Here is a 22,145-nt window from a genome sequence, read left to right on the forward strand (position 1 = left end):
ATATTAAGGTCTAGCAGATCAAGACTTTTAGAATGATACCTTACAAGACATACTTTGTACAAAACATGTCCTAACTACATGACAGTGGTGAATATTGGGGTGTCAGGGTGTCACAGTGGGGCTCTAAAGGATTGAAACACTTCAAAGGAGGTGAGTGGAGTAGCTACCTGCGGCTCCTCGGAGCTCCTCCACCTCTGTTTGTTCTTACCTGTTCTAAATGATCATTTATTATTATTTGTATTGCACTCCTGAATCAGGGCCCCATTGTGCTAGGTGCTGTATGAACACAGAACAAAAAGACAATCTCTGCCCCAAAGAGTTTACAGTCTAATAGTAGTAGGCATCCATCAGTCTCGGGAGCCCATGAATGTGCGCCCCTGAGAGGTAAAGAATTTACTCAGTTGGTTTTAAGCCTGGAGAGACCCACTTGAGAGAGACAATCTCTGCTGCATCTGTCACATTTAAAGGTGGTGTCTTGACTCTTTGGGCCCTGCCTTCTGTGAGCTCTTTTCTTCTCTGCTAAGCTGGACAGCTTTCTCCCGGAACTCCAGAGACCTTTGTTAAACTCTTGTTTCCAAAGGCTCCGGTCTTGAGTGTGATCTTCCCATTTGTCCACATCCATTTCTTGGTCTCGCTTGCACACATCCTTGAAATGCAATTTTGGGCTTCCGTTGCGTCTTTTTCCAGATGCCAATTTGCCGTAGAGGATGTCCTTTGGGATGCGCCTATCATTCATTCAGCACACATGCTCAAGCCAGCGGAGGCTTCTCTGTTTGTTTGAGGAGTGTTTGGATGCTGGATATGCTGGCCTGTTCGAGGACCTCAGTGTTGGTGACTCTGTCCCTCCAAGAGATTCCAAAGATTCATTGAAGGCAACGCATATTAAAGCTGTTGAGCCTCTTTTGCTGATGAGAATATAAGGTCCCGGTCTTGCTCCCGTACAAAAGTGTGCTGATAACACACACATGATACACACAGATCTTTGTGTGTTCTGTCAGTTGTTGTTCTGCCAGACCCTCCTTGTTCAGTCTAGACATTGTTGTGGCGGGTTTTTCAATGTGGATGTTGAGTTCTGTTTCAAGTGAAAGGTTGACTGCGATAGTGGACCCCAGGCATGTGAATTTGTTCACCGCTTCACGTTCATAGTTGTTGATCTTGATGGAGAGTGCTTCCTCAACTCCTTGGCACATTGTTAGTCTTTTTTAGGCTTCTAGTAAGCTCAAAGTCTTGGCAGGCTTTAGAAAAACTGTCCATTAAACTTTGAAGATGAGCTTCTGTGTGGGTTGTCACTGCTGTGTCATCAGCAAAGGAGGTGTTGGATAAGGGCCTCCCGAGTCTTGGTTTTAGATCTGAGTCTTGCAAGATTGTACAGCAATCCATCAGACCTTGTGTGCAAGTAGATTCCCTCAGCTGAGGAACCAAAAGCTTGTTTCAGTAGCAGGGAGAAGAAGATCCCAAACATAGTTGGGGCAAGTACACGGCCTTGCTTAACTCCGCTATGAGTCATATTGAACTGTGCTGTACATGTTTTCATGGAAGGATCGAATCATGCTTAGGAGCCTGGGGGGACATCCAATCTTTTCTAGAAGCATGAATAGTCCACTTCTACTGGCAAGGTCAAAAGCCTTTGTGAGATCGACAAAGGCTATGTAGAGGAGCTTCTTTTGTTCTCTGCATTTCTCTTGTAGTTATCTCAGCAGGAAGATCATGTTGATAGTAGACCTTTCAGCTCTGTAGCTGCACTGTGATTCAAGATAGATTCTGCCTGCAAGGGTCTGAAGTCTGTTCAGGACAAGTGGGCAAAGGCTTTTCCCATAATACTAAGAAGGGAAATGCCATAATAGTTGTTACAGTTGCTCCTGTCACCCTTGTTTTTATAGAGTGATGATGTTGCCGTCTCTCATTTCTTGTGGTACTTCACCTTCTTTCCAGGATAGGCAGAGCAACTCATGAAGATGTTGCAGTAGAATAGATTTTCTGCATTTTATAACCTCGGTTATGCAGTTTTTTCCAGGGGCCTTTCCATTGGGGAGACCATCTATGGCAAGGCTAAGCTGCTCAATAGTTCGCTCATTGTCAAGTTGGTTCATAACAGGCAGGCTTTTGATGGCGTTGATGGCTATGTCCGTAACAATATTTAATTAGAGTAAAGGTCAGAGTAGTGTTCTACGCAGGGATTCATTTGCTTGGTGCGATCACTGATTGTTTCCCCTGTTGTTGATTTCAATGGGGCTGTCTTCTTTGAAGTTGGACCCAAGGCTTTCTTGATCCCGTCATACATGTTTCTGATGTTGTCTGCATCAGCTGCTACTTGGATGCCTTCACATAAGTGCAGCCAATAGTCGTTGGTGCAGTGTTGAGCAGTTTGTTGTACCTTGGTTCTTGCCACTCTCAGCACTGGTAAGGTTTTCTCATTTGGGTCTCTCTTGTAGGTGGTTTAGGCTGGTGTGTTTGGCCTCTATGACTAGTGTCAATACACTGGAATATGCGTCAAACCAGTCGTTGATCTTGTTTTTCTTCTTCCTAAAGATTCAGAGCTGCATTGTAGATTGTGTTCTTCAGTTGCTCATGCTTCAGCTGGGCACTTGTGACACAATCACTGGTCTCAAGGGTTTGTAGTATGTTCTTGTATTGGTGTGGCTTTTCTTGGTCTGCTATGGCACTAAGGTTAATATGAAGGCATCTTTTTACTTTAGATATGTGTATTTTCTTTGGTTTAAGTCTGATCTTGCTGTGTACCAGAGAGTGGTCTGTGTTGCAATCAGCATTTTGATAACTCTGGGTAATGAGGACAATGTTAAGGTTGGCATGCCTTGTGATAAGATCCAGTTGGTGCCAGTGGCCAGATCAGGGATGTTTCCAAGACACTTTGTGTTGCGACTTTGTCTGGAAGAATAAGTTTGTTACACAGAGATAATAGGAATAAAGTTCTAGCAGTCTCTGACGGTTTACATTCATCTTACCAGTTCCGTGCTGACCAAGAGAGTTGGTCCATGCTTTATGATCAGCTCCCACCCTTGCATGAAGTCCCCTAACAGGAAAACATATTTGTGTTTTGGAATCCTGCTGATGGTAGTGTTCAACTGGTCATAGAACTGGTCCTTGATGTCAGAAGACGAGGAGAGCGTTGGGGCATACACACTCACAAGATTGACTGAGTCCTCAGATGTGAACAAGTGTGCTGCCAAAATTCTCTGATCCATTTGTATGTGGCTCAGTCATCCCCAAAAGTGAGTTCTCAATGGCAAATCCCACTCTGTGCTCTCGTGTTTCTTCTGCGCTTTCCCCCTGCCAGATAGACGTGTAGTCTTTTTCTCTGAGAGAGCTGCTTGATGCTAGCCGAGTTTCTTGGAGGGATGCGATATCCACATTGAGTCGTTTCAGCTCGTCATTGATCATGGCAGTTTTACGTGCATCGTTGATCTGTTGAAGGTCCTCAGGTAATCCAGTTGTCATGGTGCATACGTTCCAGCATCCTGTCTTTAAGGATGTTTTCTTTCTTTTACTTGATTTGCCTGGTGCATTGGTCACAGTCCACTTGTCAAGCTATAAAACTAAGCTCCAAACACCCATTTGAAGCAGGCAGACTGTGGTGGGATAACACCCTATTGTCTGGGGGCTGCCCAGTTTTATGGGGGGTGGTAGTTGTCCAGTGAGATATGATGATCTTTCCCACCGTCAGAGACAGCCCCTGGCATTCAACTCTGTGCCAATAGAGTAAGAGCTTAGAAGCAGTGACGACTGCCTCCCGAGTTGTGCCGACACTTGAGGTGAAGCTGGAGTACCTCTCCAGGGCACAAGCCCGGGCATATGCTATGGAGGCCCTGAGTTGCCCATGCATCAGGACCCCCCTCTCGGTGTCACTGGTAAAATCCAGAGAAGAGGAAGAACCAATACATCTGGTACCTGATCTGCTGCAGGAGTTGCCAGAAAGTTTCTAAAATATTAGTCTCTGACTGCCTTTGGAGCTCTGCTCCAGATTTTCTGTCTGAGTTTACTCGCATAGGCTTACATTCTCTCGAATTCACCACAAGGCAGGGGGCTTTTCTGTCAGGGTTTGCTCCCTTTACCTTATGCCCTCCCTGGCTACCCACAAGGTAGTGGGGTTGATGAGCTGCAGGTAGTACCATCTACTCTCATTACGGTAGCAGGCATAGCCTGACCTGACGCTTACAGTCTAACAGCCCCATTGTAAATGTATAGCCGTTATTTGATGGTGAATGTCAGTCACTGCCTGTGTGACTAATGGGGGGCAGTTGATCCTGTGTTCTGAGTGTTTGATGTGATGCAGAAGAATGGGGTCCCTCCTTTACTCTGCCCCCATTCCTTCTCTGGGGGAATGTTTACCCCTCGACACCCAGCTTGGAGGGGTGGTTTCAGGCTCATAACATCAGTCATGCCGTGATGCAGGAGGTGTGTAGGCTAGAAGTGTCATGACATCCAACCCAAATTGCGCTGTCTAGCACACAAGATTTCAAGCCAAGACGAGCCCTACTTTAGGTCTGTTGAGTTCATATGCTGAAGCAATAAATTACTCATTGGGCCATTGAAAACTGTCAGTTTTTTCTGCACAGAATCTCTTAGCCAGGGGAGCTTTCTTTCCAGATCAAAGCACTAATGCCTCTCTCTCTCTCTCTCTCTCTAATCTAGCAAATGATGGGACAGCGAGCAAAGAGGAGGAGAAGCCCCAGGAGGGATGTCTGAAAAAGTTAGAACCACACAGGATTTTCTTGGTGAAATCAGAAGAGGAGGGTTTGCAGAGCCTACAGCAGGGAGTGGCTGCACAGCTGGCTAACCCTGCAGTCATCAGAGTGGAGCAATCAACCCAGTGTGGCCGAGACTTCGGCCTGCTCAAGGGCTTTGTGGTGCAGCCGGGGGAGAAGCCCTTTGCCTGCGGTGAATGCGGGAAGAGCTTCCGGCTGAAGGGGAATTTGGTCAAGCACCTGCGGAGCCATGCCAAGGTGCGGCCCTACAAGTGCACCGAGTGCGAGAAGAGCTTCAACTGCCGGTCAGAGCTGCTGCGCCACCAGATGATTCACCGCGGGGAGAAGCCCTACAAGTGCAGCGAGTGCGAGAAGAGCTACAGCCGCAAGGTGTATCTGCTCAACCACCAGCGTGTGCACACGGGGGAGCGGCCCTTCCAGTGCACGGTGTGCGAGAAAAGCTTCCGGCAGAAGGCCGTGCTCATCTCCCACCAGCGCCTGCACACGGGCGAGCGCCCGTACAAGTGCACCCAGTGCGAGAACAGCTTCAGCGAGAAGTCCAAGCTCAACAACCACTACCGCGTCCACACGGGGGAGTGGCCCTACAAATGCACCAAGTGTGACAAGAGCTACAGCCGCAAGGAGTACCTGCTCAACCACCAGCGTGTGCACACGGGCGAGCGGCCCTTCCAGTGCGCTGAGTGCAGCAAGAGCTTCACGCTCAAGACGAGCTTCATGAAGCACCAAAGAAACCACATGGGAGAGAGACCGCACCAGGGCGGCCCAGCTGCTAAAAGCCATGGCAGGTCTGTCGGCCATGAGGGTAATGACCCGGGAGAAGGGCTGAAGTGCCGCACTGAGTGTGGGGAAAGCTTCACGGGGAAGCCTGAGACACACCAGCAGGTCCATGCTGGGGAATGGCCACATCAGTGTGGCACGTGTGGGAAAAGCTTCCGATATGAGGAATCTCTGAAAGAACATCAGAGCCTCCACAGTGCAGAGCAAGGGCATCTGGAGATTTCTCGGAGCCCTGGACAGGGAGCAGAGGCTGGACTCCTGGTTGTAAAGATGGAAGATACGTGGTAGCCAGTGGAGTTAACGTACAGCAGGTGCGTTAGTCAGATGAAAGGCAAGAGGAGGAGTTGAAACATCCCATCAGATCAGCGTGTGTCTGAGCCCCTGGAGGAGAGGTGGAAACCCAGCCAGTGGGCTTCCTTCCGTCACCACCTGAAAGGGGAACCAGGGACACTAGCTGAGGAGGATTCTTTTCTCTCAACTGAAAATGCAGCAACGGCACCATGGGGACACGCAGGGGAACCAACTTCTGCTTGTGAAACATCGCCACGTGGCGGCAGGCGGAAGGCACCGGGAGAGGAAGAAGTCGGAGGGACGTGAATGACCGGGAGTAGGAGGGAGATGGGCACTCTGTATGGAAGGCCTGCTGCTGGGCATCACTGGACAAGACTGAATCGCAATTGCTTAGGACATAAGCAGACATCTCAAGTTCAGCCCCATGGCCAGCAATAGCTTAGGAGATCTAGTCTGTTCTTGTTCCTAACGTGTCCCTCGCTTTAGCCTTCACTCACCTTGAGGTCATGTGAATTCTCTAGTGACTCCAGCAGAGGAAGGACTCGAGAGTAAAATTAAAGTGGGGGAGATAATGAGAAATACCCTGAAAAAATCGTGAACACATGGGAAGTTCGTACTGCAGGTAAATCCAAAGAGATGTTCTCCCCGAGTCCTGACCCAGGAACTATCTGGGCATGTCACCACAATGGAACTTTTCACTTGGGCAAGTGGGGTGTGTGTGTGGGGGGGTAGTTGAGCTATTTCTTATCACGTAACATGTACAAATCTGATCACGGTCACCTCATCCTTCAGAGTGAGAAGGCGGTTGTTCCTACCTCCCCCACAACAACACCTCGGTCATTTCAGGGTTTCTCCCATAATCCTTTATTTTGATGTACGTACTGTAATTAGCATGGTTCGCTGTTAACCAAGGCTTACCAGGGCCTCTTGAATGAGCCCAGCAATAGGAACACGTACCGTTACATCGCAGTGAGCTTGCAGTTACCTGCTACAGTGTTCAGGATATTGTAAATATCATTAATAAGCAAATCATACTTTTAACGTGCACCCTGTTGCAATGTGTAGAGACAGGCCGTGGGCTGAAGGATGCTGTTGCTTTCTCCTTCCAGCTGCTCATGTGCTTCTTCAGTCCCCATTGCACTGGTTTTCTCCTTACTGATTTTTAATATGTTTAGACTAATCAGGAAGCAGAACCTTCACTCCCTCCCAAAAGACACCGTTAACTCTTGCAGTCTTGTCTCGAGTCTTGGGATATTGGGTGTCTGTCAAGCCCCATCTCCTAGAGGCAACTGATTACAGGAGGCTCTAAGCTTTTGTTTAAAAAAAACCCCACATTTCTGTTCCTTGTTGTGGATAAAAACTTGAAAATGTGACCAAGTGTAACCTAAAATCTCAGAAGGCAAGAAAGAAGAGCCCAACATCTATTTGTTTTTAAGTCATGATTTTGAGGGGCCTGACTCACGATTTTTGAATGTGTGGCATGGGCAATACTGCAAGTATCTCTTTTGTGTGGCTACATCACATGGGTGGAGTCCCCCCTGTACAGAGACTGCTCATCAAGGCCTCTGTCCCCTAGTGGTTACCCCATTTCAGCTTCTTTTAGCCTGACTCTTATCTCATGTAGGGCAGTGTTACTCCTTTGACTTCAGTGGAGTTGCTGTTGATTTACATAACTAGGAGTGAGAGCAGACTCAGGGCCTGTGTTTTCCTAACAGATTTTCCTCAAAGCAAGCATGTCTGTTCCTCACAATACCCCTTTCCCAGTAAAGCCTTTCTTTTGATGACACTCGGTGCCTCTCCGGCTGCTTAATTTAATAAATCCTCTCTATCATCGTTACTTATACACATCTGCTCTATTTTGGATACTGTGTTTTAAAAACTGATTTTGTGATAAGAACTAAAGGCAAAGTTAAAGAATATGAGGGTCCTTTATTTACTTGAGCAATACAATTAGTAAACAAAGAAATACTCATTGCCAATCTCTTTAGAGCATAACATAAAAATGGCCATACTGGGTCAGACCAATGGTCTGTCTAGCCCAGTATCCTGTCTTCTGACAGGGGCCAGTGCCAGATGCTTCAGGCAGTTGGAGGTTGAGGGACATCCGGTGGATAGGGTTGCATCCCCTGGCTATTAGCCATTGATTGACCTATTCTCCATGAACTTACCTATTTTTTTTAACCAAGTTATAATTTTGGCCTTCACACAGTCCACTGGCAGAGTTCCAAAGGTATACTGCGTGGTGTGGGAAGAAGTACTTTGTTTGTTTTAAACCTGGTGTCTATTATCTCCTATCAGTGTGGGTGCTAAAGATGGAACTGAGCCCATTACAATCAGGGGAGTGGGAATGGGGACTTTATCTGTCAGGGCTCAGAAGGAAAATGCAGGTGACTTGCAGCATCCAACAATGGGTTGGCACAGAGGAGGGGAAACAAAAGGCCTAGAGTTATTTTAGATTCTTTGAAAGACCCTCCCTAACTCACTGACAATATGATACCCAGCAAACTTTCCAACAACTGAAAGCATTAAAAATATCTTCACCCCTTTTCTGGTCACCCCCTGTGGGTTTTCCAGCAGGCCCAGTAGCCCAAGCACCAGTCCCTGTTTTGTTCTGGTCCCAGAGCTGGGTTCCTGGGGGACAATTTGCAAGTGGCTGGAATCCCCCGCCCCGGCCAAGGCACCTGGGCAGAGAGCTCGGGGTCCCCTGAGCTGGGGCCCGTGGCCGGGCTCGCGGCGGGCGGGCGCGCGGTGGAATAGGGGCAGGTGCCGCCCCCCCCCCATTGCTTCCCCAGCTGCCCGAGGACACGGGGATGGGCGGGTCCCCCAGGGACGGAGCCTGTTCTCTCGCCCGGTGAGGGCGGGGAAAGGGAGGCGATTCCCGCCGCCAGGGGCCGCTGCCGCCGCGCTCCCCGACCGGCCCGACCTCGCCCCGCCGCTCCCGGCCCCGGCAGCCAGGCCGCGGCTCCCTCCCTCCCTGCGGGCCGCGCTCGCTCTGCTCCGCCCGGCAGCGGGGCCGGCCCGTGGCGAGGCGGCGCCGGGACTCTGCCCAGCCCGCGGCGGGAGCGGGGCTCGGCCGGGCCGGGCCCGCGGGAGCAGCCCCGCCCGGGGGGGCCATGGCCGAGCGGGCCGCTGCCCAGGTAAGGGCCCGGCGGGCGGGGGGGCCTCGGGCCCCGGGAGCTTCTCCCCGCCCGGCCCGGGCTGCCCCGGGAGCGCGGTGCTGCCCGGCCGGGCGGGGGGGTCCCTGGCGGCAGGGGCGGGGCCCGGCGCTGCTCCCCAGGTACCCCCGGGGGGTTCAGCTCCGCCCCGGGCGCTGGGGGGAAGCTGCCCGGTTTCCGGGGGCCCCCTTGGGCGCACGCCCGGCCCGGCCCGGCCCGGCGGGGAGGTTGTCGGTCTGTGCGGGAGCCTCCCTTGCCCCAGAGAAACCGGCCGTCGTGCTCGGGCTTCCTGCTGTTGTGTCCAAGCTCCGCCGAGCCCCCGGCCGTGGGCGCCCTGGGGGGCTGTAGGTCCCCGCCGGGGTGCGCAGAGCCAGCTCCGGGCTGTAGGGACGCACTAGTTACTGGCCTGAGTACAGGACTAGCAACTGGGTAAAACTCAAGGGCCTGCGGTGTGCAGGTCAGGCTAGAATTCAGGGGTTCTTAAACTGGGGGCCGCAAGGTTATTACATGGGGGGGTCACGAGCTGTCAGCCTCCACCCTAAACCCCGCTTTCCTCCAGCATTTATAATGGTGTTAAATATATAAAAAAAATTTTAATTTATAAGGGGCGGGTCGCACTCAGAGGCTTGCTATGTGAAAGGGCTCACCAGTACAAAAGTTTGAGAACCACTGGGATAGATGATCGAATGGTCCCTTTTAGCCCTATAGCCTATGAATATTCCATACTTCCTATGAGTCAGACATGGTGGGGTTTCCATTTCAAATCTCCTTCGGTACAGGAAAGGAAATAGTTTTCCCCTGTGTGGATCCTGACTGTACAAGAGGGTCCAGCCCCAGGTAGTGCTGAAGGGCTCTTAGGCTGTTTTTTCCCTGATGCTGACTTTCAGTTTCTCTTCTTGGAAACAGGATCCCACTGTCCCTGAACAAACTCCTGTGAATGAAGCCCATCACCACACTACAGAGATCTCCTTGTGGACAGTAGTGGCTGCCATCCAAGCTGTGGAGAGGAAAGTGAATTCCCATGCCACACGATTACTGAATCTGGAGGAGAGAACACGGACAACTGAGAAGAAGTTAACAGACTGTGAGAAGACAGCAATGGAATTTGGTAACCAGCTGGAGAGTAAATGGACTATTTTGGGAACTCTGATCCAGGAGAATAATTTCCTGCAGAGAAGGCTGGAGAACATGGAAAACCTGCTGAGAAACAGGAACTTCTGGATCTTAAGACTGCCCCCAGGCACTAAGGGAGAAGTCCCCAAGGTAACAATATCCCAGCTAGTGTTGAGGGGTACAAACTTAGATACTGGATGGGTTTTCATATCTTCTGATGTGCAGGCCCTTTAATTCACCACTTTATAAGTGTGCGGATGCAGGGAGTGATCTTACTGGCTTCATGGTGTCCAAAAACTCACTTGCCAGACCCAGTCAGTCCAGTCATTTATGCATAATGTACAGCACATCTGGGCTCTGTTTCCAGCTCAGTCACTGATTTGCCTTTCATCTCCAGCAAGTGCTGATGTGGAAAAGTAATATTAGGAGTGTACTTATGCATCACGTCTGATGCAGTTTGGAAACAGTGGTTGGAAATCTAGATGACAGCCAGCCCCATGTGCCCAGCCCACCATATGCTTTCAACAGAACACCTGCTGCAAATACTGCATTTGGTCAGTGGGAGGCGAGGGTGCTCTGCACCTTTCAGGAGACACATATCTTTTTGCTGATTTTTGGGCCTGACTCTTCAAAGTTTCTGCTAAAATTGTTGGTCCAGACTTGGTTCAACTAAGAGCACAGCATAAGATACATTCCCTGCCATAAGGATCTTCTCCAAAGCCTATGGAAGTCAATGGCATTTACTTTGGTGGGCTTCGAGTCAAGCCGCTATAGTCTAAGAAAGAAGCTTATTGTAACCCTTGTGATTCCAGGTGCCGGTGACATTTGATGATGTCTCCGTCTATTTCAATGAGCAGGAGTGGGAGAACTTAGACGAATGGCAGAAGGAGCTTTACAAAAACGTGATGAAGGGGAACTATGAGACTCTGATCTCTCTGGGTAAGGATCGGTTTTCACTCTCTGATTAGAAACAGTTGCTACTCTGATTCCTGTTGCAGGTTATTCTCCAGTTCCTTTGATTTCTAGTGGATCACTACTTCCCAGAGCATTAGCAATAGACAGCTCATACCACACACCCTCCTATTTAAAACTCTTTTCTTCTAATATCTAGTTTCCCCAAACCCTTTGAAGGATATGGAATGTCTCCCATTGACTTCCAAGGGTTTGGGATCAAGTCCGGCAAGTTTAAGTGACTTGCCAGATCACCCAGGGAGTCTGTGGCAGAGCCAGGAATTGAACCCAGATGTTCTGAGTAGCAGGCCAGTGCCTGAAATACAAAACCATCCTTCGTTTCCTTAAAGAGCCAGATCACCCCATCCTGTGGTAAAATCAGTCTTCTGCTGATTTAAAATCTCAGTCCTACCACTGTATCAGCTAGTCCTTTGAGTGTATGTCCATAGGGTGCTGCACTGTAGGATGCATACATGCCATGCACCCTTGACTGGAGACGACAAAGCAGTGTCTACAGGCCTATGCCTGCCAGAGTGGCGCCTCCCACCGAGGGCATATAGGGGGGCGCAGACCTGCTGCCACTCAGTGCCTTCTCAACTGCCTACGGCTCGAGATGGAGTGGTTGCATGTCCGCTGGTTCTCAGCTTCCCGCCTTTCTTAACATAGTGATTTATTCTTAGTTTTTGCTTTATTTGTGTGATTATTTTATTTCTGCGTTCAGTTTTAACACAGCTGTGTTGAGAGGAGGGATTCCCCCCCCCGCTCTTTTTTCTTTCTATCGTCCAATTTGGTCCATTAGCACTCTGCGTTATGCCAAAGATCCCAGGGTTTAAGTCCTGCCAAACTTGCCACAGGTCTTTTCCCTGTAGTGACAGGCATTCAAACTGCTTTGGAGACACCCACATTCTGTCCAAGTGCAAGATCAGTTCAGGGTTTAGAGGCAGGTCTCGGAAAGACAAAGGCTAGACTGAAGTACCTTCTAATGGAATGCTCACTAGCGCTGGTGGGGCCCGCGTCCTCCTCTGTACATTGGCCTCCACGTCCCAGGCTGCTCCAGCAGCACTTTGAGAGGCGAGGACTTCTGAGAAGCAGCCGCCTCTTGCCCTTATCTGGGAAACAAGAAAGAGGGGTGGGTCACCCCCTAAATTCCACTCTAAGGAGGCCTTGTGTTCCTCTAAGGGCACAGCTGAGGTGCCGTCTGATTCCAGAACCGAGCTGCTGGCCCCTCACAAGAAGCAGCATCCAGAGAAGTCTTCTAATAACACAGGGAGTCATCTACCTTGGTACTGAGTGACCCCTCTCGGCCCTGAGATGTGACCAGGCTTCCTACTGACACTCCCAGTACCGTCACCTTCCCTGCACCAGAGCTCGGAGGTCAGAGAAGTTTCTCTACAAGCCTCTCTGCTACCGTGCTCACCATCTCAGCACGGCGCCCTTGTCCAGGCTCTGGTACAAACTCAGACTTGCGCATACCGTAGCCCTTCAGTACCCTCCAGGTTTCTCTCTCCAGAGGGCCTTTTCATACCGGAGGAACTGGCATGTCCCCTGTTACTGACCTCTACGAAAGCTCCTTCCCTGGTACCGCTCAGACATCTGCAACCACAATCCTCCTGGATTGAACGTCGGTCAGATGTCCAGCCTCTGCATTTGGCAGCTGTATCTGGTTCTCCCGCGTTCTGCCCAGGGGATGATTATACTTTGGACTCAGAGGTCTCAGTACAGGGCTCTTTTTCAGCATTATACCACCACACCCTGCTAAGCCACTATTTTGGGGAGTGCTCAGTACCCCATCAGATGCTCCATATCCAGGCGTTACAAGTATCTGTGGGGACTTTCCCCAATCAGCCCCCTAGTTGGGCTTCCTGGAATCCTTGGGGTCACCTTGGTGAACAATTTTATAGAGTACCAGCAAGAAAGAGACCCCCGTACTGCCAGTACACATCGCTCTAGGTGAGTTTTGAGCAGGGAAGTAACCCGTTCGGATAAGGTCGAGTCAGTTCTCCTATCTAGCAGTAAAACTAGTACTTTGAAACTTACCTTCAGAAGTGGAAAAGCTTCCACTCCTGCTGTTCTCTGCACTCGTCTCAAGCATCAGAGGTTCCACTCTCCAGAATCCTGGGCTGCCTGTTGGATTTGAAGATACAGGGTCTAGCAGTGAATCCAGGGCATGGTCTACACTTAAAATGCTGCAGCTCTGCAGTTGCACCACTTGATTAAAGACACAACTGTGCCAATGGGAGAGCTTCTCCCGTCAGTGTGGTTAATCCACTTCTGTGAGAGGCGGTAGCTACATCGACGGGAGAAGCCCTCCTATCAATTTAGCGCTGTCTACACTGGCGGTTAGGTTGGTATAACTGTTGCTCAGGAGTGTGAAAAATCCACACTCCTGAGCAGCATAGTTATACTGATGTCAGGTCCGCACTATAAATTTGTCTTACTCAAAATACTTTTGGCTGCTGTCACAGTCTTCCAGTCACCCACTGAGGGCTTCTTGGTTTTTGCCCACATCACTTATGCCAGATTCCTCAAGGGGCTACACAACTTTTTTTCCCCCTGTAGAGACTCCAGTTCTCAAGTGGGACCTTAATTTGGTTCTCAGTGCCCTGAGGGCCCCCACTTTGTACCTATGGTTACCTGTTCTCTCCTGCACTTCTCCCTCAAGACTTAGTTCTTTAGAGCCATCTCTTAAAGAATGGGAGAGCTTGGTGTTGTTATGGCAGACCCGCCATTTACTACCCTCTATAGAGATGAGGTTACACTGCATCCCCATCCTCGCTTCCTTCCTAAGGTCTCTTCAGAATACCACATTAATGAAGAGAGCTGCCTATCAGTGTTTTACCCAAAGCCTCCGGAGGGGAGACCAGTCTACTTATACTAGGTGTCAGAAGGAATCTCACCCTCTACCCTGACAGGATTAAGACCTTCTGGGCTCCTCCAAGATTATTTGTGTCATCTGCAGAGAGGAGGAATGGACAACCTATTTCCATTCTCAGACTGTCTAAGGAGTTTCAGGTTGCATTTCAACCTGTTAGAACAGCACACTCCTCCAGAGCTCAGTCCACAGCTATAGCTCTGCTGAAAGATGTTGCCCATAACAGAAATGTACAGGACTGCAACTTGGTCTTCTGGTCACACCCTTGCCAAGCATTATGCCATCTTACCTACTTCTAGGGATGATATGACCTTTGGTGAAGCAATCCTCCAAACAATCTTGGACTTGCCTCCCTGTCAAGTTACTGCTTGGGAGTCTCCTCTGGTGGAGCACCCATCGGGACATATATACTCAAAGGCGGAGGAGAGGTTACTTACCTTATAAGACCTTGAGTTCTTTGAGATGCTTTGTCCCTATGGATGCTCCACCTTCCTTCCCCTCGGCTGTAGAGAAGGAACTGAGTGGCAGCGAGTCTTGTTTGGAGGCATGAGGGGCTGCTCTGCGCAGGCCTGCAGACACTGCTTTGCTGTCTCTGGTTGAGAGCACACAGGCGTGCATGTATCTTACGGCAACCACACCATAGGGACAAGCACCTCAAATAACTCAAGTTACAGTAAGCTAAGTAACCTCTTCTTTTGTGTCACCTGGTAATACAGCATTGAGCATTCCTCCCTGAACTGGCTCTGGCCTTGAAGGGACTCTGTAGACTTTCAGAGTAACAGCCGTGTTAGTCTGTATTCGCAAAAAGAAAAGGAGGACTTGTGGCACCTTAGAGACTAACCAATAAATTGGTTAGTCTCTAAGGTGCCACAAGTCCTCCTTTTCTTTCTGTAGACTTTGTTCAGGTTTAGGTTCACCAACAAATGGGTTGATATACCACTGTGCGTATCAACTCCCCTTCTATGTGGTAAACCCCGGCTCTTCTGCTGGGAAGCACACCCGACCTCCACAAGAAATGGTATCTTTTTACAGGATCCTTATTAGGTATTGGCCTCCTTTCAGATCTGTCGTCAGCTCCAGTGAGAGAAGGGGAGCTGGTTTAAAATCATTTAGCATTATTTGTAATGAATATTAATAGGCCATGACGTTCCCTTAACATCTGCTACCATGAACAGACTACGCTGTTTCTAAGCCAGACATTCTGTCCCGCATTGAACGAGGGGAGGAGCCGTGTGTCAGGGATCGGTGGGAATCCCTGGAAGGATTACAGGAAAGAATCCAGAAGAAGGAAGGGTTGGTGGAAAGAGAAATCCCTGTGGACCCTAGCGCTGGTGAGTTTTACCAAGTATCACAAACCCACACGTTCTCTGTAAGGACTAAAAAAATGCAGGGTTTGGGTGAGGGCTGAGAGAGTTGTCGGCAGGGCCCAGCGCTTTGTTACTCATCATCCAACAAGCTGAAGGAAGATGAGAGAAGGGGGCTGCAGGCCAGTGGGCCACGAAGTGTTCTGTAGTCTGCATACGAGGCACTGAACTTCCTGTTGGAAGCACAGCTCCAGAGCACACACAGGTGAACTGCTACTCCTGGCTGGCTGTAGGAGTCTCTTGGAGCCCTCCCAAGTATCTGCCAGGCATCTCATGTTCATGAACTGGATTTGCACTTGAAACCCACATGCCAGCCACGCCCTGTCTCAGCCCCTGCCATGCCCCCTTTTCGCCCTGACCTCTGCCCCGGCAGAAGTGAACCCCCCCCCAAGACAAGAGGATGAAAAGTGGGCAGCTGTGTGACCCTGCAGGGAACAATATTACAGGAGTGTGGGAATTCCTCAGGCTCCCCTGGGAAAAGCAGAGATCTGCTTTCCTGAGGATCACCAGTTCTACCTCTGTTCAGCTCAGGTTTAAAATCACATGTAAGTGGCTGGTGAATATGAATAAACCACTCATTTCCCCTCAACTCTGTCTTCATGAATAGGCCATGCCATTTCCAACCCTGACATCCTGCCCCGGGCTGAAGGAGGGGAGGAGCCATGTATCAGAGGCCAGAGGGGTTCGGCGGACAGAGAAATTCCCGTGGAGCCCAGCACAGGTGAGGAGTGGGTTGGAACCTGGACTTGGTGAGAGGCGTGAACAGCACCTGGCCCATCATCATGTATAACCACATCTGTCTGGATGTGTTTTCTCATCTGTTTTCCCTTCTCTCCACAAAATGTTACCCAACCTCCCACCCATCCCAGACAGCTCTAGCCCCAAATCCTTTGCAGAAAGAGGTCAATAAGTGCTGGTAAAACACACACTAATTTGTTTGTTTCTCATTAACATAATCACCAGTTTCCACATCTGACACTTCAACCTGGATCAAACAAGAGGAAGAGCTGGATGCTGGGGACCATCAGGAATTAGGGGAAGGAAGAATTCTCTCAGGCTCCAGCATGGGTGAGCAATGACTGGCTGCTCTTGTGCAAAACTTCCATTGGCTCTGAGGAAGAGTGGGGCCCTAAGGGATTGAAACACCTCAAAGGAAGTGAGTGGAGTAGCTACCTGCAGTTCATAGGATCTCCTCCACTTCTGGGTTTTCTTCCTATTCTAAGTGATCGTTTATTGTTATTTGCATTGCAGTCCCAAGTCAGGGCTCTGTTGTGCTAGGTGGTCTATGAACACAGAACAAAAAGACAATCTCTGCCCCAAAGAGCTGACAGTCAAATAGCCCCACTGTAAATGTACAGTCATCACTTGATGGCGGGTATCGGTCACAGCTCCGCGCCTGTCTGGAGTAGTGGGGGGCAGTTGATCCCATCTTTCACCTTTTTGAGTGTTTTGATGGGATGCAGAGGAACAGGGTCCCTCCTCTAGCCTGCCCCCATGCCTTCTCTGGGGGAATGTTTACCCCTCGACACCCAGCTTGGAGGGGTGGTTTCAGGCTCATAACATAAGTCATGCCATGATGCAGGAGGTCTGTAGGCTAGAAATGTCATGACATCCAACCCAAATTGTGCTGTCTAGCAGACAAGATTTCAAGCCAAGATGAGCCCTACTTTAAGTCTGTTGAGTTAATTACACTGAAGCTATAAATTATTCATTGGACCATTAACAAGTGTCATTTTTTTTTCTGCACAGAATCTCTAAGCCAGGGGAGTTTCCTTCCAGATCAAAGCACTAATGCTCGTCTGTCTCTCTCTCTCTCTCTCTCTTCTTTAGCAAATGATGGGACTGTGAGCAAAGAGAAGGAGAAGTCCTGGAAGGGATGTCTGGAGAAGCTGGAGCTGCAGGGGATGTCATCAGTGAAATCAGAAGAGGAGGGTTTGCAGAGCCTACAGCAGGGAGTGGCTGCACAGCTGGCTAACCCTGCAGTCAGCAGAGTGGAGAAATCCACCCAGTGCGACCGAGACTTCGGCCTGCTCAAGGGCTTTGTGGCGCAGCCGGGGGAGAAGCCCTTTGCCTGCGGTGAATGCGGGAAGAGCTTCCGGCTGAAGGGGAATTTCGTCAAGCACCTGCGGAGCCATGCCAAGGTGCGGCCCTACAAGTGCACCGAGTGCGAGAAGAGCTTCAACTGCCGGTCAGAGCTGCTGCGCCACCAGATGATTCACCGTGGGGAGAAGCCCTACAAGTGCAGCGAGTGCGAGAAGAGCTACAGCCGCAAGGTGTATCTGCTCAACCACCAGCGTGTGCACACGGGGGAGCGGCCCTTCCAGTGCACGGTGTGCGAGAAAAGCTTCCGGCAGAAGGCCGTGCTCGTCTCCCACCAGCGCCTGCACACCGGCGAGCGCCCGTACAAGTGCACCCAGTGCGAGAAGAGCTTCACTCAGCAGTCCAAGCTGACCAACCACTACCGCGTCCACACCGGCGAGCGCCCCTACAAGTGCAGCCAGTGCGACGACCGCTTCAGCGAGAAGTCCAAGCTCAACAACCACCAGCGCGTCCACACGGGGGAGCGGCCCTACAAGTGCCCCCAGTGCGACAAGAGCTACTGCCGCAAGGAGTACCTGCTCAACCACCAGCGTGTGCACACCGGCGAGCGGCCCTTCCAGTGCGCTGAGTGCAGCAAGAGCTTCACGCTCAAGAGGAGCTTCATGAAGCACCAAAGAAACCACATGGGAGAGAGACCGCACCAGGGCGGCCCAGCTGCTAAAAGCCATGGCGGGTCTGTCGGCCATCAGGGTAACACGTCGGGCGAAGGGCTGAAGCGCCGCACTGAGGGCGGGAAAAGCTTCACGGGGAAGCCTGAGCTAGAGACACACCAGCAGGGCCCTGTCAGGGAGCAGCCACATCAGTGTGGCACGGGTGGGAAAAGCTTCCAATACGAGGACTCTCTGAAAGAACCTCAGAGCCTCCACAGTGCAGAGCAAGGGCATCCGGAGGTTTCTCAGAGCCCCGGACAGGGAGCAGAGGCTGGACTCCTGGTTGTAAAGATGGAAGATTCATGGTAGCCAGTGGAGTTAACGTACAGCAGGTGCGTTAGTCAGACAAAAGGCAAGAGGAGGAGTTGAAACGTCCATGGTTTAGAGAGAGCTTCAGCCCATCAGATCAGCGTGTGTCTGAGCCCCTGGAGGAGAGGTGGAAACCCAGCCAGTGGGCTTCCTTCTGTCACCACCTGAAAGGGGAACCAGGGACACTAGCTGAGGAGGATTCTTCTCTCTCAACTGAAAATGCAGCAACGGCACCATGGGGACACGCAGGGGAACCAACTTCTGCTTGTGAAACATCCCCACATGGCGGCAGGCGGACAGCACCGGGAGAGGAAGAAGTCAGAGGGACATGAATGACTGGGAGTAGGAGGGGGATGGGCACTCTGTATGGAAGGCCTGCTGCTGGGCATCACTGGACAAGACTGAATCGCAATTGCTTAGGACATAAGCAGACATCTCAAGGTCAGCTCCATGGTCCACGTCCAGCAATAGCTTAGGAGGTCTAGTTTGTTCTTGTTCCTAACGTGACCCTTGCTTTGGCCTTCACTCACCTGGAGGACATCTGAGTTCTGTGACTCCAGCAGAAGAGGGACTCAGGAGTTAAAAAAAAACAAAAAACAAAACCCTGAATAAATGGGGAACACATGGGAGATTAGTAGGGACGGGGGCTGGAATGATTTGTATAGTGGGGTATAATGAGATCCATTGAACCAAACTGTGAACTCTTTATATGATGGACACCCTTTCAAGCCAGGGGGTGCACAGCAGTCCTACTTCCTGCCCCTATGTTAGTAGGTAAATCCAAAGAGATGTTCTCCCAGACTCCTGACACAGGAATTATCTGGGCAGATCACCACCCTGGAGCTTTTCACTTGGGCAGGTGGGGAGCATGTGTGTATGGGGGGGTGTTTGTGTTATTTTTTTTTATCATGTAACATGTACAGATCTGATCATGACTTTTAAAACCTAAAGGTAACACTGTCACCTCCTCCTTCCGAGTGAGAAGGCGGTTGTTCCCACCAACATTTCCTCAGCCATTTCAGGGTTTCTCCCTGAAGCTATTATCTTGATGTACGTACTATAATTTGCATTGTCCGCTGTTCTTCTTTTGTACGACTGGTGTAGAGCAGCAACTACAATTACACCTGAAGTTGATGGATCCAAATGGCTACATCAGGAGTAGCAGAATTTATTGCAGTGATGCCTCCTTCATCTTTATACATTGGGCAGTAGGTAGTGATATGTTCGATGGGCTGTCGTGGGGAACCACACTCGCACACCAGGGAGTCCTTGATTTTCCATTTGTGCATTAGATCTCTGCATCTACCATGGTTGGTTCAAATTTGGTTTAGAGTTGATCAAGATGACCGTGGAGGGTCAAACCCAGGAACCTTCTGCATGGGATCTGGCACAAGGTGCTTATTTTTAAAGTCTTGTTTAGCCCAATCTGCTTTCCAAGCTTCCTTCTGATCATAACCTGATTGCATGAGGCTAAACAAATGTTCCCAGAGAGACTTGCGGGACTTAAGAAGTTGGGGGGGGGGGCTGTCATGGAGTCCCTGGGCGATGCTCTGGAACTGCTCCCTACGAAGCCAGTCAGGACTCTGGGGAAGTCTCCTTTCTGTGAGCAGCCTGTCTTCAGGACACAATGCTCACACAGCTTCCACCTTCCTGGGTCTGACCTCGGAGCATTCAGCATCCTCTGCCCTTCCGTGCGCTTCCCACAGCAAGTCCGCCCAGGCGGGCTCCTGGGGAAGCCAGAGGGCCCTGCACCCCCACTGTGCGGTCAGACGTGACTCTCAGCCAGCCAGTAAAACAGAAGGTTTATTAGACGACAGGAACATGGTCTAAAACAGAGCTTGTAGGTGCAGAGAACAGGACCCCTCAGCTGGGTCCATTTTGGGGGGCAGTGAGCCAGACAACCACGTCTGCGCTTCACTCCAGTCCCTAGCCAGCCCTAAACTGAAACCCTCTACCGCCCCTCCTCCTCTGGGCTTTGTCCCTTTCCTGGGCCAGGAGGTCACCTGATTCCTTTGTTCTCCAACCCTTTAGCTCTCACCTTGCAGGGGGGAAGGGCCCAGGCCATCAGTTGCCAGGAAACAGAGTGTCAACCATTCTCTGTGTCCAGATGCCTGCACACACCTGCCCTCTAGGGCTCTGCAACGATCATACACCCTTATCCAACCACCTAGATACTTAAGAACTGGTTAGGGGAAACTGAGGCACCCCCACAATATTCAGAGGAAACATTAAGAACAGTCCTGCTTTGTCAGAGGGGCATTGTCAAGGTCTTGAGGAATAGGAAGGCATCTGTTTTCCTGGATTTGCTGAGCTTCATGGAATGTTGCAGCCATTCAGCGTATTGGCGGGAAAGCGATGTTAGATGGGACAGCTAGCCATGGGGTTGGAGCTGCCTTAAGGGTTCCTGTGATGCACCGCACCACTGTATTTAGATGGGTATCCACAAGTCGTGTGTGGCTGCATGCTCCATACTGACGCACAACATTCAGCTACTGAATATACAAGTGCTATTGCAGAGGTTCACAACAGTGATGCTGATGGACCCCAGGTTGTACCTGCTAGTTTCTGGATTCCGTTGGCTCTCGTTTTGATCTTTCCAGCTACCTTCTCAAGATGATCATGGAAGGACAGGGTGCGGTCAAGTTTCACTCCCAGATATGTTGGGGTGTCATCGTGTTGCACATTTTTACCACAGAAAACTACTTTCAGTGTGTTTTTGGCACTCTGCTTATCAAGATCAAATGCGCTTACTATTGTTTTTCCAGGGTTTGGCTTGAGTCTCCATTTCCAGAAATATTGTTCCATATTGTTGAGGTCCTCAGCTAGTGCTTTCTCAATGTCGGGGAGGTTTGATGCTGGGATTGTCCTGGCAAGATCATCTGCATATCCAAATTTTCGTGATTTAGTTGGAGGCATGTAATTGATGTAAATATTAAAAAGGGCTGGCGCAAGCATAACCCATTGTTTATGCTGCAGGGTGAGCTGGTCTTATTCCCCAGTAGGCCCCTGTCACTCAGCATGGTCCGCAACAGGCAAAGTGTTTGGTAGCAAGGGATAATTTTAACAAGTTTCAGCATCAGGCCCTTAATCCATACACTATCATACGCACATGACAGGTCAGCAAATACTGTGCCAGTCTTGAGGTTTTTTTGATAGCCAGACTCAATGTGAGTTGTGAGTGCCAGAACTTGGTCACAGTTGCATTTTGGCCGGAAGTCTGCCTGCTTGACAGGGATAACTGGCTCAGTAAAAGGGCATATTCTTTTGAGGTTGATACGTTCAAGAAGTTTACAGGTTACACATAGTGGAGAAATTGGCCTATAGTTTCCTGCTTCATCAGGGGGCTTTCCAGGCTTTGGAATAGCAATTACCATTCCCTCATGCCATATTTCAGGGATCCGTACTGTCCTTAAGGTAGTGGAGTACAATGTTGCTAGCCACTGGAGTCCTTTGGGACCAAGATGGAGAAATTTTGGCGGAATACCGTCAGGGCCTGCAGTCTTCCCTTTTTTCATCGTGGCAAGTCCTTTTACTTCCTCAGTGCTGACAGTGGAAGATCCTTGGGGGATTGATGGAAGTGTTGGGTAGAGTTCTTGATACACTTCTCTTCTTGTGTGTTTATCAAGGGTCCTTTTGTGTTCTCCACCAGTTTGGAAGCTATTGAGTTTGGCCAGATTTTCGGTGGCCTGCGCTCTGTGGGATTAGCGGCCCCAAGACGTCGTAGTGGTGTCCAGGCTCGGTGACTTGAATGTGTAAAATCAAGGGTTTGCACGCAGTCAAGCCAGCGCCGGCGTCTTGCTGTGCCAAGGGAGCGTAGCAGGGCTTTTGCAATATGAGAG

At 50.2% G+C, this 22,145-nt stretch overlaps 2 protein-coding genes across 2 annotated transcripts in view; both read left to right on the forward strand.

The window, feature by feature from the left end:
• Positions 1–7,578, forward strand: part of LOC140906196 (uncharacterized) — a 42,596-nt gene extending 35,018 nt beyond the window's left edge. Inside the window, exon 18 of the mRNA XM_073329688.1 lies at positions 4,651–7,578. Coding sequence (XP_073185789.1) covers positions 4,651–5,789 — 1,139 coding nt within the window. The 3' untranslated portion in view covers positions 5,790–7,578. The remainder of the gene's footprint in view (positions 1–4,650) is intronic.
• Positions 7,579–8,729: 1,151 nt separating this feature from the next.
• Positions 8,730–19,450, forward strand: LOC140905764 (zinc finger protein 783-like). The gene is made up of 7 exons (XM_073329204.1): positions 8,730–8,929; positions 9,854–10,210; positions 10,873–10,999; positions 15,059–15,214; positions 15,855–15,968; positions 16,211–16,315; positions 17,078–19,450. The coding sequence occupies exons 1-7, from the start codon at positions 8,906–8,908 to the stop codon at positions 18,304–18,306; spliced, it is 2,112 nt and encodes a 703-aa protein (XP_073185305.1). The 5' UTR covers positions 8,730–8,905; the 3' UTR covers positions 18,307–19,450.
• The last annotated feature ends 2,695 nt before the right edge of the window (positions 19,451–22,145 follow it).

This window comes from Lepidochelys kempii, chromosome 2 (genome assembly GCF_965140265.1).
Source record: "Lepidochelys kempii isolate rLepKem1 chromosome 2, rLepKem1.hap2, whole genome shotgun sequence".
In the NCBI taxonomy this organism is placed as follows: domain Eukaryota; kingdom Metazoa; phylum Chordata; order Testudines; family Cheloniidae; genus Lepidochelys; species Lepidochelys kempii.